This window comes from Fistularia commersonii, chromosome 7, assembly GCF_037954325.1.
Source record: "Fistularia commersonii isolate RoL2024-O1a breed Wild chromosome 7, RoL_Fcom_v1.0, whole genome shotgun sequence".
Lineage (NCBI taxonomy): Eukaryota > Metazoa > Chordata > Actinopteri > Syngnathiformes > Fistulariidae > Fistularia > Fistularia commersonii.
In genome coordinates, this window is record NC_141290.1 from 15901987 (window position 1) to 15918234 (window position 16248).

The following is a 16248-nucleotide window of genomic DNA, read 5'->3' on the forward strand; positions in this document are numbered from 1 at the left end:
TTTGGGCACAACTCCCTGGAAATTTTTCTTGAGTTGTTGGTGTGGTCCCTTGAGAGCTAAATATTGCAGTCCGTCACATTCTTTTCTGAGTTTATCCTCAATGAAATAATTAAAAAATACTTTTTTTTGCATGCATATGAAGCAGCAGTTTATTTGATAATGGTGAAAATAATCAAAATAATGCAGTCTATAAAACATCAATCAATCAACATCAAAAAGCCAGGAACACACTTTAAGACTTAAAAATCTTAAAAGTTCTATTTAGACTTTTTTTTTTTTTTTTTAGGATTCAAAGGCTTTAGACATGTTTTTAACAGAAAAAAGATTGTCAAAGACTATGTGAAAGTCTTACTCTACTGCTCATGTTTCAAATAGGTGCTGGACCAATTGTTTCAGTCTTAAAAGTGTTTCTGACTTCAGTTGTTGCTAACAGAATTAACTTATGGCAATGATGTCTGGTAATACACATGATGCATGGCTTGGTGAGCACTACTGCAAAAAGATCAAAACCTGTAGGACAGATATGCAGACACAAGGAGAACTATGTGGTCAGACCAACAGACAGGAATTAACCAGGCATAAGATTAATCTCAAGGAACTAGCGGAAAAAACGAGTAATCTCACTGAGGGAACATTGCTCATAGATTGTTTCGAAGTTACCCTCAGGTCCTCTGGCTGATATCGAACAAGTCAACTACTTGTTTTAAAGGGTCTGTTTTGACTCAAAAGTTCCTGTGTCACAAAGGTTAATAGATTTGGGTGATCTGAGAAGATGAATCTGGATCTCCATGTGGATCATTGCATCAAAACATGCAAAAACACCCTCAGGATTAGCAATCATCTGCTGTGGAAAACAAATGAATTTTGTTTAGGCAGTTATGTGAGAAGACATTTGGGGCCATGGTAAGTGACCAAAACGTTTACTTTAACACCTTTCACGTTTCTTTTAATTACAGCCAATGGTTGATCCATCCAGCTGTGTCAGAATATCAACTGCACAACTCTTTTCGAAGAATGAGCCACTAAAAAATGAAAACTTGAAGGCAGCTTCAGCAAAGCTGCAACAGCAGACTTTCTTACTAAAGATATAGTAGACGAACAGTTCTGAGGTATTACATTTTTTGGTTGTTTTACTGTTGTTTAACTGTTTGCAAACTATAATGTTGCTTCTGTGAAGTTACAAAACATTTTTTTATATTTAAAACATTTTTTAGGTGGACTATTTCTGATCTAGCAACATCATATTGTGTGTGGTGACATCCAGACAATCATGAATTAAGAGGGGCAGCGTGGCACAGGAGGTAGAGCAATTGTCTTTGGAACCCAACATTTCTGGCACAATTCTCCGGCTCCTACTTGTGTGTCGCAGTGCTGTTGAGCAAGACACTAACTCCCTGACTGCTCCCCTGGCGCTGGAAAACGGCAGCCTATTGCTCATCCATGATGGGTTAATTGCAGAGAATGAGTTTCCCCATGGGGATTAATAAAGGATAAATTATTATTATTATAATTAACCTTCCAATGTAGGACCTGGTGTGTCAGAGTCCCCCTGTAACAGTAAATTGACTGATGTGAAACATTTTGAAAGCAAAGATTACAATGTGTTAAGTCAACTCTTTGAGCAATATCTCAGAAAATGAGCAACAATGACAAATAGACTTCAAGTGAGACAGGAAGTTTGTGCGTGTTTGTTTACAGAAGGGAAAAGGTAGTTCACTCCAAGAATTCTAAGGGAAAAAACTTTGTAGGTCTCGTTGTCATCATCAGTCAGAAAGGAAGCGTGGGGAAGTCTAATGCTGTGTCCACTTGATGCTCTTCAGATCAATGCCTTCCTGGACCATCTCCCACAGAGGACTGACAAAAAGAAAAGATTATTAGAATAACTTATTATTTAATGCATTTTAATTAAGTAAGAGCAGAAGTATGAGGACAATGAGATGTAACAGCACCAGTTGATTCTCCAACTTGTCTGATTGACAGTAGTTAGTAGGGCAATGTGGAAGCCATTTTGGAATCAACAAGGCACTTTTATTTTGGGAGCTGACACATTTGATAATCAGCCTAAACTACAAACCTGAATCAATATGAACTCACCTCATTTCTCTGAGTCTGCGAACTTGATGGATACATTTCTCTGCAGTATAATCAACTTCTTCTTCTGTGGTGAACCTGCCAATCCCAAATCTAATAGACATACACATTATTAACGTCATAACCTGGATTAAAAGCATTATATGATTACAATAATGAAAAACATTACCTGATAGAGGAGTGAGCCAGATCTTCGTCTGCTCCAATTGCTCTCAGGACGTACGATGGCTCCAGTGAAGCTGATGTGCAGGCGCTGTGTGTGAACAAAACCCAACAGAAACAATCATCTTTTGAAAAAAAAAAAAAATCCACTTCACAAATTCTGTCTTGTTCAATTTGAAGATAAAATTCAGAGTCAACTTTGAAATTCTGTCCAACATCTCTTTGTGTCAATCCTTGAGACCTAATAAACATAACAAGAGATATCCCTTTCCCCAGAGAATTGGCAAAAACCACAAAAAAAACCAACAAAAACTCCCACTGAAGGATGAATGCTGCAAAATGCCTCTTTTTTTTAAGTCAGGCCACTTTGCGAAAAACTCAAGAAGGATCATCAACATGAAAGCATACGCATAAAAATGTCAACAAAGCATAAATGAATCCTTAAAAGGAATCTTTCACAGTATGTTAGTCCTACATAGAAGGATAAGTAGCACTAACAATGAGAAAGTGCCTTACCTTCCAGAAGACAAAGCAACATCCTTTAATGCCATCAGCAGACTCTCTCCCTCCACATAAGCAAAGGACAGGTTTACACAACCTGAAAACACAAACACAGAATTACATACCATTGGAAGTTCATGTGTCCCAACCATAACACCTACAAGCTTTCTGTTATTCATTTCACCATAGATCCTATTGTGCTTTCACTCTTATGTGTTAGTGTGTGGTTGTGTACCAGGGTAGCGTTGATGTGGGTCTCCATTCAAGATAACATCTGGGATCTCAGATGTGATCTTCTGAATTAGACGATCAGCCAATATTGAGATCCTTTCATGATCATACTGTACAAACACACGCACATATACAGTCAGTCAGAAATTTTGGATTGATTGTTGCTTGTTTTTGGATGCACTTGTTTCACCTCTAGCTCCTGCTGGGCAATGCTGCAGGCAGCTCCCAGCCCAACAGTCAGTGGTGTGGGGACAGTGCCAGAGCGCAGCCCTCTCTCCTGCCCACCTCCATTTTGAAGAGGCTCCAAACGCACACGGGGTCGGCGACGCACATATAGAGCACCCACACCTGAACACACAAGGAAAAAAAGACAGGATTTAATTCAATTCAACTACAGTTCTGTGCTACATTTAACATTTGATCAGATTGTTACCAGAATCAATGAGCTGGACCATTAAAAAAATTACATATGCTCATATCAAGTCAAATACACATTAGCAGTAAGAGTACATCCTTGTTCAATAATACTTGGCTTACCTTTGGGTCCATATATCTTGTGCCCACTGATGGACATCAGGTCAATCTTGTCATCTGTTACGTTGATAGGAATCTTTCCAACAGCCTGGGCACCATCAGTATGGAAGAAGACTCCTTTGGAACGACAAATCTGACCTGTGAACAGGATGAGTGAAGAACTAATAGTTATGATGACAATCAAATACAAACCCAAAAACACTGGAAACATTCTGATCATTCTGTTGGTTAGGGGCTCAGATTTCTGTCAAATGAAGTCAGTATTCCAATTGTTACCAATCTCTTTAATGGGCTGCTTGACTCCAATCTCATTGTTGACGGTCATCACAGACACTAGTGAGGTATCAGGTCTGATGGAGGCCTCCAGCAGCTGAAAACACAGACAACCTGAGTATATAATGTATGTATAGAGGAATTACTTTTCCGCTGAGTTCTCTGTATCACATGTAAAAGTTCTGTATGTTTCACTGCAACATTCTTTTTATAAATATGGAAGATCTCTGCATTCTGCATGTTTACCTCCAGGTCTATCAGGCCATTCTGCTGAACTGGTAAGTATGTGACATCAAATCCTTCAGACTCAAGAATTCGACATGAGTCTAGGACACACTTATGCTCTGTCTGCGAGGTAATCACATGACGCTTTTTGGACTGGTAGAACCTGGCCACACCCTGCAGGAGAGACAGCATTGGAGTCAGTTAAGTAAATTCACAACAATATCTTAGTGTGTGTAAAGGCTAATGTGTGTTTAAAGACTAATGCATTATTTTGTGCTTCGAGTGTTATAACTCACAACTTAACAAGGGGGAGCCGCTAAGTCACTGGTGACGAGCGAATAAGAACAGGAACAGGTGGTGATGAAGAAAGGGAGGTATACGTTACCTTGATAGCCATATTGTTGGACTCTGTGGCTCCGCTGGTGAAGATAATTTCTCTGGGATCTGCACAGATTAGATCAGCCACCTGCTGCTCGAAGAGAAAAAGAAAGTTATGTTACTATGACAATAATAATCAATTGTTGCGAAAAGATGCCTTATAACCATATAAATCCTTAGAACCATGGAACATTTTTCATGTAGATATCATGAATGGGGAATGTGGGAGAAATAAAAGAATACCATGATATTCAAAGGTTTCTTTTGAAACAAAAAATATCATGGTTTCTTGCCGATTTTTAGGCAATTACATAATGACATATTGTTAAAGTATTGCTTATCTATTGTAAATTTATCCCTACAATAAGCTAGTTTATCACAGCCCTCCCTCACCCCCTTTTCAAGTGATTGATTCACAATTTTCACATAATTTAACTATATTTTTGTAAGTTGACCAACTGAAAGCATATTTAGGTATGTCTCTACCTTTCGGGCAGTCTCCATGGCGCTTTCACTCTCCCAGCCATAGGCATGTGTTCTGGAGTGAGGGTTCCCATAATAATTTACCTGGTAGGGCAACATTGCATCCAACACCCGGGGATCCTGTACATATAAAAGGTACAAGTGCATACAAACAAACACATAATTTTTTTTTATTGCATATTAACACCAACAGAGATAACTTTTGTATTCTCATTATACAAATGGTTCAGGGGACTGGGTTGTATAAAAAATGAACTGAAAATAAACCATAAAACATAAAGCTAATTATCTCTCTTTGACCCTAATATTGACAGGGAACACCTTTCACCATGACATAAGATATATTAACCATACATAAGTAATAACCATTGCATAAGGTACATTACCATAGGCGTAGTAGCCTGGAAGTCCATGTAAAGAGGCCGTAGCTCGTCCTTCTCAAGTTCATGTTTCTTTATCAGCTCTACAGCATAAAACAACAAAAGACACCCTCAAAAATTATCTTGTCAGTATGATTTGTTACCCCAAGTAAGAGTCCCATGTCGCTTGTGGAACATGCTGAGTCATTCACAGTCAGGCATGCCGGGGCAATCACATGGGTATCAACTCAAACACACAGAGTAATTCTTATCAACCTTTTACGAAACAATAGTAGCAACATTTATCTCTGTTTTATTAAGCATTGCCTAATTTATAAGTTTTGCTAAATTCGGGTTGGAAAGACTTACTCATGCTGCTTAAAGAAAATTGTCAATAATATTTTTTGCACAGATTATCTACTCATAGAAGCCATCATAATGAATCTCCCTTAAGGTAGACATTTACAGTATGAATTTCAGAGTTTGAATTTTATATTTAAGTAAATGTCTTTAAAACCCAAGATGTTTTTATCTTCTTTTCAGCACGCTGTAGTTCGGAGACTATTTTGATGAGATGAGTAAGACAGAAAGTGAAAGTTTCCGTGCTAGACGTCGTTGTAGAGTAGTTGTTGGTGAGAATATTTGAAAAAAATAAAATAAAAATTTGAAAAATCGTATTGGTCGACAGCCTTCGATTTCTTTCAGATGGCATCCGCATTTTGACAAGTTATTTAATGTCAACACTACGAGCACTTCAATTTATGAATCTGTCGAAGCAAGCAAGTGATGTCTTTTTGTCTCATCTTAATATTTCAATGCGATTAGATTTTACAGTGTCAAAAATGAAATACCTTTAACGACAATAAAATAGTCAATATTGAAAAAAAAACAAAATTGATCCGGTGTTCTATTCGATCCAGACGAATAGACCCACACACTATTAAATTTACCGGCTCCTATTGATCAAGAAACAATCTCCGAAACTTTGACAGCACACAACCGAATTCAACCGTATAACGATGCAAAACACAAAGATATTCAATTTACCATGACTGAATTCGTCAGTAGGTCATCGAAGAAACTGTAAAAATGTATTACTTACATCTGATATTTTAGTTATATTTGCAGACTGACAAATGTGGTGTTTCAATAACTACTGTTTCTGCCTGACAAAGGATAATTTAGAACTAATTATCTCCAAGAGAATACGTCATTGTGAACATTGTTATCATATGTTTGAAATAAGTTTCTGTGTATGTAACGTTAGCAAACTGCGTCACACTTTAGGATTAGCTTCATGCTAGCTAGTCTGAGAATTAAACCAACCAGGCTAAGTTGTTCTGAGCGGCACTTACCTTGAGGCTTAGTACTAGCGGCTTTCTGGACAGTGACCTGCCGGAGAGGAAGCCAGGAGACCGGCCTGTAGAGCCGAGAAGAGACGGTCCTGCCTGAGGAGAGCATCGGGGCGGCGGGTAAGTTTCAACTGGAGGACCGCTGACCTCCAACAACACGATAAAAGCAGCAAAGGACTCCCGGGCTGCTGTGATGCAGGTCGATATACGATGTCCAGTGGATGACAGGCGAGCAGAAGAACCGCTGGTTTGAGGTACTTCTGTCCAAAACACGCGGTGAGTTTGGTGGAAGGATGTGTGTTCAGTCTGTCTCGTCCGCAGTCTGTATCAAAACATATACGACTGTGAATCACGCTTCCGGTGATGACTTTCAAAATAAAGGCCGGTCAATGGAATTCAAGCCAGTCTGAAAAGGAAAAGGAAAATAACTGTTTTATGAAAGCAGTACGTTGGACATAGATTGTTGGACATTGATTCAAATTGTTTATTTTATATATATGTTTATGCTAGCCAAAAAATACCTTATGCGGTTTTCTGGATTATATATCAGTTACCGTCTGATGTAATTCAGGGTCACGACCGGTACACGGTTATACAAAAGTGCGTATGTAACCTTTTCCAACATCCGCCTTTATGACAGTAAATCGCCCAATCCCGATTGTCGCTTTATTCTAAACAAACACAGAACGAATTAATTTAAAACATTTAAAACATGTATTATCGTATATAAATCGGGATGAAAATGAGGCCGGATTGCCTTTTACGGATATATTCCACGTGTCTCCGAGTTGAGTTGTCTTTCGCTCCCATTCTTCCAATTTTTCCCACTAACATTTCCAAGAAATTTAATTAAATGCTCTTGATTCTTCTACTCAGTTTCAAAAAATATGCAGAATCGCACAGCTTAGCTGCCGTCGCTTTCAGAGCCAATTTGTCTGTGCGACATCTTATTGTGGTTCCTCACAAAACAATCAAGTGCTGGTCATGTAATCGCTTGCTTTACTTTGCGATGAGAAATAAGAAGCTAACATTTGCTATTTGCATGTGTATTTTTCATCGCTATCATCGTTCTTGACACCGTTTATAGAGGACAATCTTAATTTACACAAGTTTAAACGACACGCCCTAAAAGAAATCACTCAAATGATTGGCGTGTATGTAAATGTAACACTTACTACAGATATAATAGGATTTGGACCGGGACTAGATTTGTAGGAAGAGCAGTTAAAAATGGTTAAAAGATAAAAATACACCACAGACTAATAGTTAGTTTAAATGCTGGCTTGTTTATCAAAAGACTAGAAGTAGATAGACATAGTAGTAATTACAAATCGGTACCATATAGACATTTACACAGACACAACATTAAGGACCAAAACTATTTGCATATACAGATAAACATGAGTATCAATTTCATCCCTTGTTTCCCATAAAGTAAAGAAACAAATATGAATTTCTTATTCTTCCATAGATTTAAACTTATTTAGTTTCGGTATATAGTATTGAGCTGTTTAACTTCTCTTTTCAGTCGTTGTCCATCATAGGTTCTAATCCAGTTCCTACTTTTAAATGTATAAGCAGTAAGTAACTTTGTTTTGACTAGTTAGCTATATTTTAAATTAGCATCTGCCCATTTTACTGTAAATATATCCACTATTGGTATTACCTTCCTGATAGCAAGTTATTTCAACTATAGTAACCATTGAGCCCATGCATTGGGAAACAGTTCGGTTTCTCCAGTAATGCAGTCATTAAACTTAGCAGGATAATTTTCAGGGTAACCACGGTCTATCAACACAGACAGGACATTAAATAAAACACTTCAAAAGATAAAATAAACGTCAGAAATACATAAAATCTTTCCCCTTCTTTGTTCACTCACTCGATCAACAGCATGAATTTCTATAACATAGTGTCTGTTTGGTTTGTTTTTATTCTCGTAGATTCTGGAACGAAATCGCTATCAGCGTTCTGATTGGCTGATAGATCTACCGCTTCCTGAAGCAACAGTAATATTAAACTAAAGGACCAAATAATTCACCAACAATACGAGGAAATCCTATTTATATAATTGGAACCTTTTTTATAGTCACTAATATGACCTTTTTTATAAAAAAAAAGATGGGATTCTACTCAATATTTATTCTTATTTATTCAAGTATTTATTAACTTATAGCCACAAGCTCGGTTCCAGGAGAGCCACAGCCTGTACATGGTTTCTACCAGTAGATGGCGAAGACGCACCAGTTTTTGAAAGGCCAAATCGAGAGACTAGTAGAGTAAGAAGAGTGTGTTGAAGGCGTTTGTGACAGCAGTCATGTAACGCATCCAGCGGGCTGGTGTGATTATTAAAATACGTCTATATTCGACTTAAGGTGTGAAAGAAGACTCTCCACTGCGGTGGCGGATGTCACGGTGAGGTGAGTAGCCTTTTTAGTTGGTTACAGTGACGTAAACATAACATGACCGTACAGGGCCAACTAGCAAACAAGCTAACTTGATATATGATTTTAGATAAACCGGCTGGTATACATTTTAAGTTTATACGTTTGTATCACTGTTGCTTTCACCGAAGCTATCTTCCTCGATCTGTGTTATGCTGCCGTGATGTTGGCATACATTTTGCCAATACATTTTTACGTGATCTTAATTTAAACACACATTATGTAACAATTCTATCTTCCTTGTGTGAATCTCGACAGGACTTCCTGGTTAATCCGGGGTACATTTAAAATGTATGTTGTCGCCCAGGTCCCCTTATAACTAAACAGTGAATCGTTGATTTCAAAAATAGGACATGTTTCACTTTCAGATAACTAGTGTGTAATTACTCTGCTTGACACATCCGTTTCAATTAATTTATGAAGATGAATAGTATATTTTGAGTGGCAGCAATCCAGCTCATCAATTAAATGAAACAACTTGTGTTGGAACTCACTGTACGAGTTGGAGTAGTAGAAAATACTAAAACAGGTCATTCAAGTGTTTGTCAAGCAGACGTCAGTAAAACATCCCTTCATTTGATAAGACCAGGAAGGAAGATTGACCTGCAGTTAAATGTCACAAAGGTGGCTTAGTGGAGACAAATCTCAAAGTCTGCTCATTACTCCAAGACATTTACCGCTTCGGCCTCAAATTCTAGAAACGGTGCTTAAAACCGAACTTTATGGAAACAAATTGAAAGGTAAAAAACAAGCCCAATGTTTATTCACTAAACTAGTGATAGTATTCATCTGTTTAATGTTTAATGTTTCCTGCTCGCCCAAAAACAAACAAGGTAGATACCTTAGTTTAAAAAAAAACAAAAAAACAAACTAAATATTGTGGCATCTTAAGTGTTCAGTAGCAGAGAGGCTGAGATGATCTTGTAAATTGAACGACACGCTGCCAAAAGATTAGCTGAGATTGAAATTGTCCGTTTTGTATATTATTGCAAAAAAAAGCTAACCAACTATTGATGACAGAATATACCACCAAATAACAGTAATCAGATCTTACAACTTTTCGTCAACAAAACGTACTTTCCTCTCTTCCCTGCTAAACAGCAGGTGAACGAGATGTATATAAAAGAAAAGCAAGAAGAGTCCGACATCCGCACCAATCAATCACCTTTCAATCAGTCAATATAAAGAGTAAAAAAGACAAAGCAACAATATAAACAAAAATACAATAATCAATATCAGTTCATTAATATCATTATCCATACTTCAGTTCATGGCTCTCACAAATATCTATGTCCGTCGTATTAAAAGTGTATAACGCAGACATGTTACAGTACTTTTGTAAAGAGGGAGATAGAAGTCTGATATATGCAAATCTTTAACATAAAATAACATGTTAAATATATTCTTAGTATTAGAGCAGACCAGGACACAATGCAATCCCTGGTGCTGCCAAGTGGCTGCCTGCAGCTTATGGCCCATCCATGATGGATTTAATGCAGTAGTTGAATTTTGTTCAAGTTGCACTGTGTGTATAGCTGAATGTTGCAATATAAAGGCTATCTTTCTTTCTAGTTTTCAATGAGGCTCATCAATACGCCAGTACCAGCATATTTTTTATGCGATGCAATGAAATACTATCATCGGGCAATAGTGGAGCAAATCCAGATTTGAAGTGGAATCTTTGCAGTAAATATATTGAGTGCATTTATGAATTTATACCGGTTATTGGTTGATATAAAATGGACATTGATGATCTTACATTGATTGCTATTCCAAATCCGAACACAAATGATGTCATGCCAGTCGCAAACTTTGGGATATCACCGCATCTGTCTCAATAATTAGTGCTAAATATCAGAGAATGAAACCTCTGTTTTCCAAGTCTTGAATGTAATGATAACTTGTGTTTAGTAATTATTAGAGGATGACTTTCAGATTTCTCCACAGGTGACGCCATGTTCCCGCAGCCCTTAGCAGCTAGAAATCCACTAATTTGACCAAGAACGGGCTGTCACTGCCGTCATCATGGGAACAACCATGAGCGAACCATGCATCTACGACAAACTATCAGAAAGCATCGACATCCTTCGGAAGTCAGGCTACCGCTATGGGATGTCAGAGAGAGAGATTGAAAAGTTCATCAAGCAGGTCCTGGAGACCAATGAGCCCAGGAGGGAGCCTCCTCAGTTCCCCATCCTTCGAGCCACCATCAAGGTCAGGCCTCTATCACTGAAAAGCCTGTTGTTGGCAGATTTATTCACAGTATATCGACTTTTCACAGGGGACATCTTTATCTGTTGGTGAATGCATTTGATGCTTGGAAATGACAAACCATGCAAAAATTGTATATTAAAAAGTCAGAGTGATGATTCTGTGAAATGAGGTCAACCTCCAAACTCTCAAAGACATAAAATACTCTCAAATATGACCTCTCCTTGAAAAACAAAAAACACAAAATAAAATGAACAACCACCTCAGAGTAACATTTAAATGTAAAACGCTCCCCCAAATAATCTGAAAATCAGCAAGAATAGAGAAGATGAAGAAACCCTTTGATAAAATGTATACAACATTTAAAAATGTCTCTTAAGGAGACCCTGTCAGTGTTACTCAACCGCATGCATTCTTTTAATGTTTGTTATTTCCTAACAAATGGTAATTAGTCAACAGGTGCTTAATTATCTGAATCTATCATTTATTTCAGTCACTTCTAAGCTATAATACTCAACTTTTCGAATATGATATTTGAGTTTTTCATGTCAAACAAAATGATGTGCAAATGGAGCATAAACTGACTCTACTATTGTCTAGACTATTCAATAATAGATTGAGAAACTAAAAAGGAAAGATCAACAATGAGAATTGAACTTTGTCACAGACTAGTGGAAAAAAGTAGTGGGTTTTGCTGTAGAATTTGTGGAAATGAGAGGGGATTAATTCTGATTTTGACCCAAATTCATTAAATGGAACAGTTTCCTGAAAACAAAGTTCTTTTTGTCTTTGGTTTGTTTTTGTAGATTTTGCTGGCAGTGGGCTTGCTGCTGATTGCCATACTGGCCTTCACCCACCCCCAGAGCGCCCCCCAGCTGGGTTTGGTCAATCTGGGCTGTTACAACTGGTCATCCCCCCTCAGCCACGTCCGTCTTCTGTCTTTGCCCATCGCCAAGAAGTATAACCTACAAGGTCCGTAGCATCATGACCTCATCTGTTGAAACCTCCTTTATCGCAAACTTGCGCTAAAAATGGCTTCATCACTTACAGCAGAATACTAAGAGGACTACCTGTATACAGCACAGGCAGTGAAGCTTCTCAAAGTTTAAATTTAGTGTTTGGATCTGTAATGGAAGGTTTTAGTCTAGTTTGTTGATGATGATGATCCAAAGAAGAATCAAATTAGAAGGTTTTCCCACATACATAATTTCACCACTTCTTCCGTTATTTTGTATCGCCGCTTTGTAATGGTCCTGAGACTGCTCTCTCTCTCACACACACACACACACACACACACACACACACACACACACACACACACACACACACACACACACACACACACACACACACACACACACACACACACACACACACACACACAGATCCCTTAGGTTCAGGTACCAGCAAAGGTAGAACCAGCAAACCAGCTGTCATAATTATAACCCTCAGTAATGGATTTAAAAGAATCTGATTCTCTCACCTGTATTCAGTGAATGATTTTCAGGAATACAGGAATACAAACTTTCAGAGCTTATCAAATGCACCATTGGTTTACTGCAGGTTTCCATGAATGGTGGAGCGCTGGCTCGCTCAGACAGAGCCTGGTTAACTGTTCAGGTTGTGCAGAAATCTCCTCGGTCCTAGAGGTGCCAGAGAGTCTTCGAGGGACGGTTACTCTGCGCCGGGGACCACAGCTTGTTCTGTTGAAGGTCTGGAAAAAACGTTTGTCAGTATTTACATTTTGTTCTAGAAAATTTAATTTTTACAGACTGGAGGGGGGATTTAAACGTGTAATATTTCCCTTTTGCTTATTCCATTTTTTTTGTTGGTCTGTACTCTGCAGGGTGGAGAGTCACTCAGCATCCAGCGACAGCAGCTGGAGGAGCTCTACTTAGCCCATTCAGGCTCCATGTCCATCCTGCTTGGAGAGGAAGACAGTCTGCATAACCAAAACCTTGGTCTCCCACAGGGACCTGCAAACTTCACCCTGCTTTGGTAGATGTTTGTTCTCCTTTGTTTGGATTGAGATCTATTAGCTGTGAATACAAAACAACTTTATTTACTTGTTTCAGTGTATAATTGAAATAGATCTTAGTCCAAATAGTAGATTATGTAGTTGTGTTACTACATAACTAACTGTGTGTGCAAATGTGTGTAGGAGGTTCAGCTCCGGGACAAGGGAGAAGGTGCTGAGATGGCTCTTTCCTAAGGCAGAGCTCTGCCCCCTGCTGGACAGTGCTGGGACTATTCTGCAGCGCTGCTTGGTTACTCATAGCACAAACTCCCAGAGCAAGGTGTGCAAGATCTTTTTTTTTTTTTCAACAACAATTTAGATATACTGAAGGTCATGGAGATGAAATATGAAAAATCAATATCATTTTGGTGTTGTAAGTGCAGATGGATGCCAAGGTCTGCATAACTGATTATTGTGTTGCAGATTTTTCAGTGTGTGTTGCATAGCCATCTTGTAAATACTGTTGGTATTTTAGGGTGTAGGCGTGCTGGGCTGGCTGGTGGTGGGCGAGGGTCTGCCAACAGTTCGAGTTCTGCCCGTTCAACGCTGTCAGAAACACTGCAGCTCCTTCAACCTGTGGTTGACACCTGGAGACATGGGTAACATCTGCTGTACTATTTTCAGTCTTGTTCTCTCTCTCTCACACTCACACAGTGAAGACATTGACTAAAGTTAGCAGTGTAGTTTGGGCCTAAACTGCTACTAGAATTTTGTATTGTTGTAAGTATGTCAAACTAATGAATACATGAATTGAGGCTGCAACTCAGTTAGGTTCTCACATTCCTTTAACCACAAAAGTAAATAACCTTTATAAAAATGATCAGGGAAACTCATCTTTAGCCTTGGTCATTGTGAATGTTAGGCAACTACATACTCAGTCAATGATCAAGAACTGAACAAAAAAACTGAATTAATTCCCTGACGGTGCATAACTTGTTAGAAGTAATGAAAATTCTGAGGTGCTGAATTATCTTATCCAGATTCAACTTAACATAGCTATGCGTCATCTCAAAGGTAACTGCCACATTTCATTTTTACAGAAAGCACCATGTCTCCAAATAGTAGAAAGAAAGAAAAAGCCCTAAATCCTGATCCTACCTCATCATCAGATTTTTCTCTAAAATTTGGTTTTAAAGAGCTACAACGAAAACTTTATTAGCTCCGGATAACCAACATCACGTGGTAGGCTGCAGGAAGGGGAAGGGCCTGGAATTAGTATAAAATTTCACTGGGAAACCCCTTAAGAAAGGGATTTTACACAACCCTGTTTGTATTCACTATGAATAACAAAAGGCAATTATTCCCACAAGTAGAAGAATTAAAGGTATTACACGTCATTGAAATTCTTTCAAACTTACGAATTGAAAATTTGAATTAGATTCTTCTGCTTCAACTGTATTAGGAAATGGGCAACAATAAATTGCAATTGTAGGCTTGATTTGCCGACAGCCAAATGTCACATGACTGATGCGTCTCCCCTCTGACCTTTGACCTGTGCAGTGTATGCTGACCCACGGTACTGGCAGATGGAGCTCTTTCCGGGCAGAGGACAAAACATCATCTGTGACGGTTCTGCCTTTTAACATGTGATGTCCTGCTGGAGCTCGCCTGTCTGTCCATACCCCTCACCTACAACCCCTACCGGTGCCTTATAAACCCCACCACCCAGAAACCCTTGAGCCATTATAGAACTGGTAACCATAGCCTACACATGACTGTCACTGATAAAAAGGGACCATCTGCCTGTTTGAAGGAATCACTATATTGAGAAATGACCGTCCAAAAAAAAGACGTCTTCTTCTGTTTCTCTCTCGAGTGTATCAACTCATTGGCAAGATCCTGATTTTCTCTAGTCCACAAAAACTGCTCTCGTCTTGTGCTGCTCCGTCAAGAGAAAAGTCTGTCTATGCCAGAGCCAAGAGAACATCCATGAAAAGGTTTTAAACTGACACAGAAGAGTGAATGTTAATCGAACTTGCGTTTTTTTCTGTTTGTTTGTTTGTTTGTTTTTTTGATTTTGGTGGATTGTGTCAAAGGACCTTTATACACCTTGGTCAGGCTGTAGTTTGGTTTCTCACGTCAGAATCAAAACCTTATGACAAGAGTCCTACTTAGAAGGGTGGGATTTGTTTTGCATGTAAGACATGGTTTCCCTTAAGGTGAGAACGCTTCTAGAATTCATACAAGACCTGAAGAAAGTGAACGAAATCCCAGCACATTGTGAGGTAAACTGGCTGGGAAGAGCTTGGCACTGACAAGAGAGGCTGTTGCAGCCAAACACTGTCGACTGCAAGTATGTGCTAGCTTTTAAATTGCTGCTAAAATGAAGAATAACTCATCCTTAATACAGTTTTATTGGAAATACTTTCTACTATAGAACTTATCCTTGTATCATATGTGGATTAACTGGATCTTGCTGCAATTTTTTTTTTTTTAAAAACATTCATCAATTCTCAATTTATAAACTTAATTCCCGTATCTTGTATTGTCTGGTTGTGGTTGCAGAGTTTTTGGAAATATAAATGGAAACAGAATGATGAATTATAGAGAATTATATTTTCTAATTTATGGGGGCTGTCTCTTTAACAGGCCATGGTTGGTCACTTGTCATTAATCAAGACCTGCGTCAAATATCCTATTAAGTTTGTACAGACAGAGCTACTTATTTCTGCTTATTTATTGTCAATATTGGATGTATATATGTTAAAGCCATTAATTTGAATAATGTCTTATACCTTATTGTGCTTTTCTTGCGTGACTATCAGAACAAGTCGTCAAAGTCGGCTTTTCCAAAGTTAATGCTGTCAAACCTGAATCAGCCTTTTAAAGCTTTTATCATCACCACAACAGTCCACAGATCAAACATCACCAGCTGACACCTGAAAAATCAAGATGACTTAAATTGTGCCATTGACAAAGAACATGTAATGTGGATTTTTTTGGGGGGGGGATATTAAAACATCATGTATTCCCTTCCACAAGTTGAA

At 38.4% G+C, this 16248-nt stretch overlaps 2 protein-coding genes across 2 annotated transcripts; one reads left to right on the plus strand and one right to left on the minus strand.

The window, feature by feature from the left end:
• Positions 1 to 120: 120 nt before the first annotated feature.
• Positions 121 to 6932, minus strand: nfs1 (NFS1 cysteine desulfurase). The gene is made up of 13 exons (XM_086150030.1): positions 6593 to 6932; positions 5265 to 5341; positions 4882 to 4998; positions 4403 to 4486; positions 4039 to 4191; positions 3796 to 3889; positions 3523 to 3657; positions 3176 to 3333; positions 2990 to 3095; positions 2770 to 2851; positions 2261 to 2344; positions 2095 to 2184; positions 121 to 1854 (listed from the first exon to the last, which is right to left on the minus strand). The coding sequence occupies exons 1-13, from the start codon at positions 6696 to 6698 to the stop codon at positions 1791 to 1793; spliced, it is 1350 nt and encodes a 449-aa protein (XP_086006156.1). The 5' UTR covers positions 6699 to 6932; the 3' UTR covers positions 121 to 1790.
• A 1909-nt stretch (positions 6933 to 8841) lies between these two features.
• Positions 8842 to 16239, plus strand: c7h6orf89 (chromosome 7 C6orf89 homolog). Its single transcript, XM_086150031.1, has 8 exons — positions 8842 to 9009; positions 10981 to 11247; positions 12051 to 12216; positions 12808 to 12956; positions 13091 to 13242; positions 13406 to 13541; positions 13737 to 13860; positions 14762 to 16239. Exons 2-8 carry the CDS (start codon positions 11059 to 11061, stop codon positions 14842 to 14844), a joined length of 999 nt encoding a protein of 332 aa, XP_086006157.1. The 5' UTR covers positions 8842 to 9009; positions 10981 to 11058; the 3' UTR covers positions 14845 to 16239.
• The last annotated feature ends 9 nt before the right edge of the window (positions 16240 to 16248 follow it).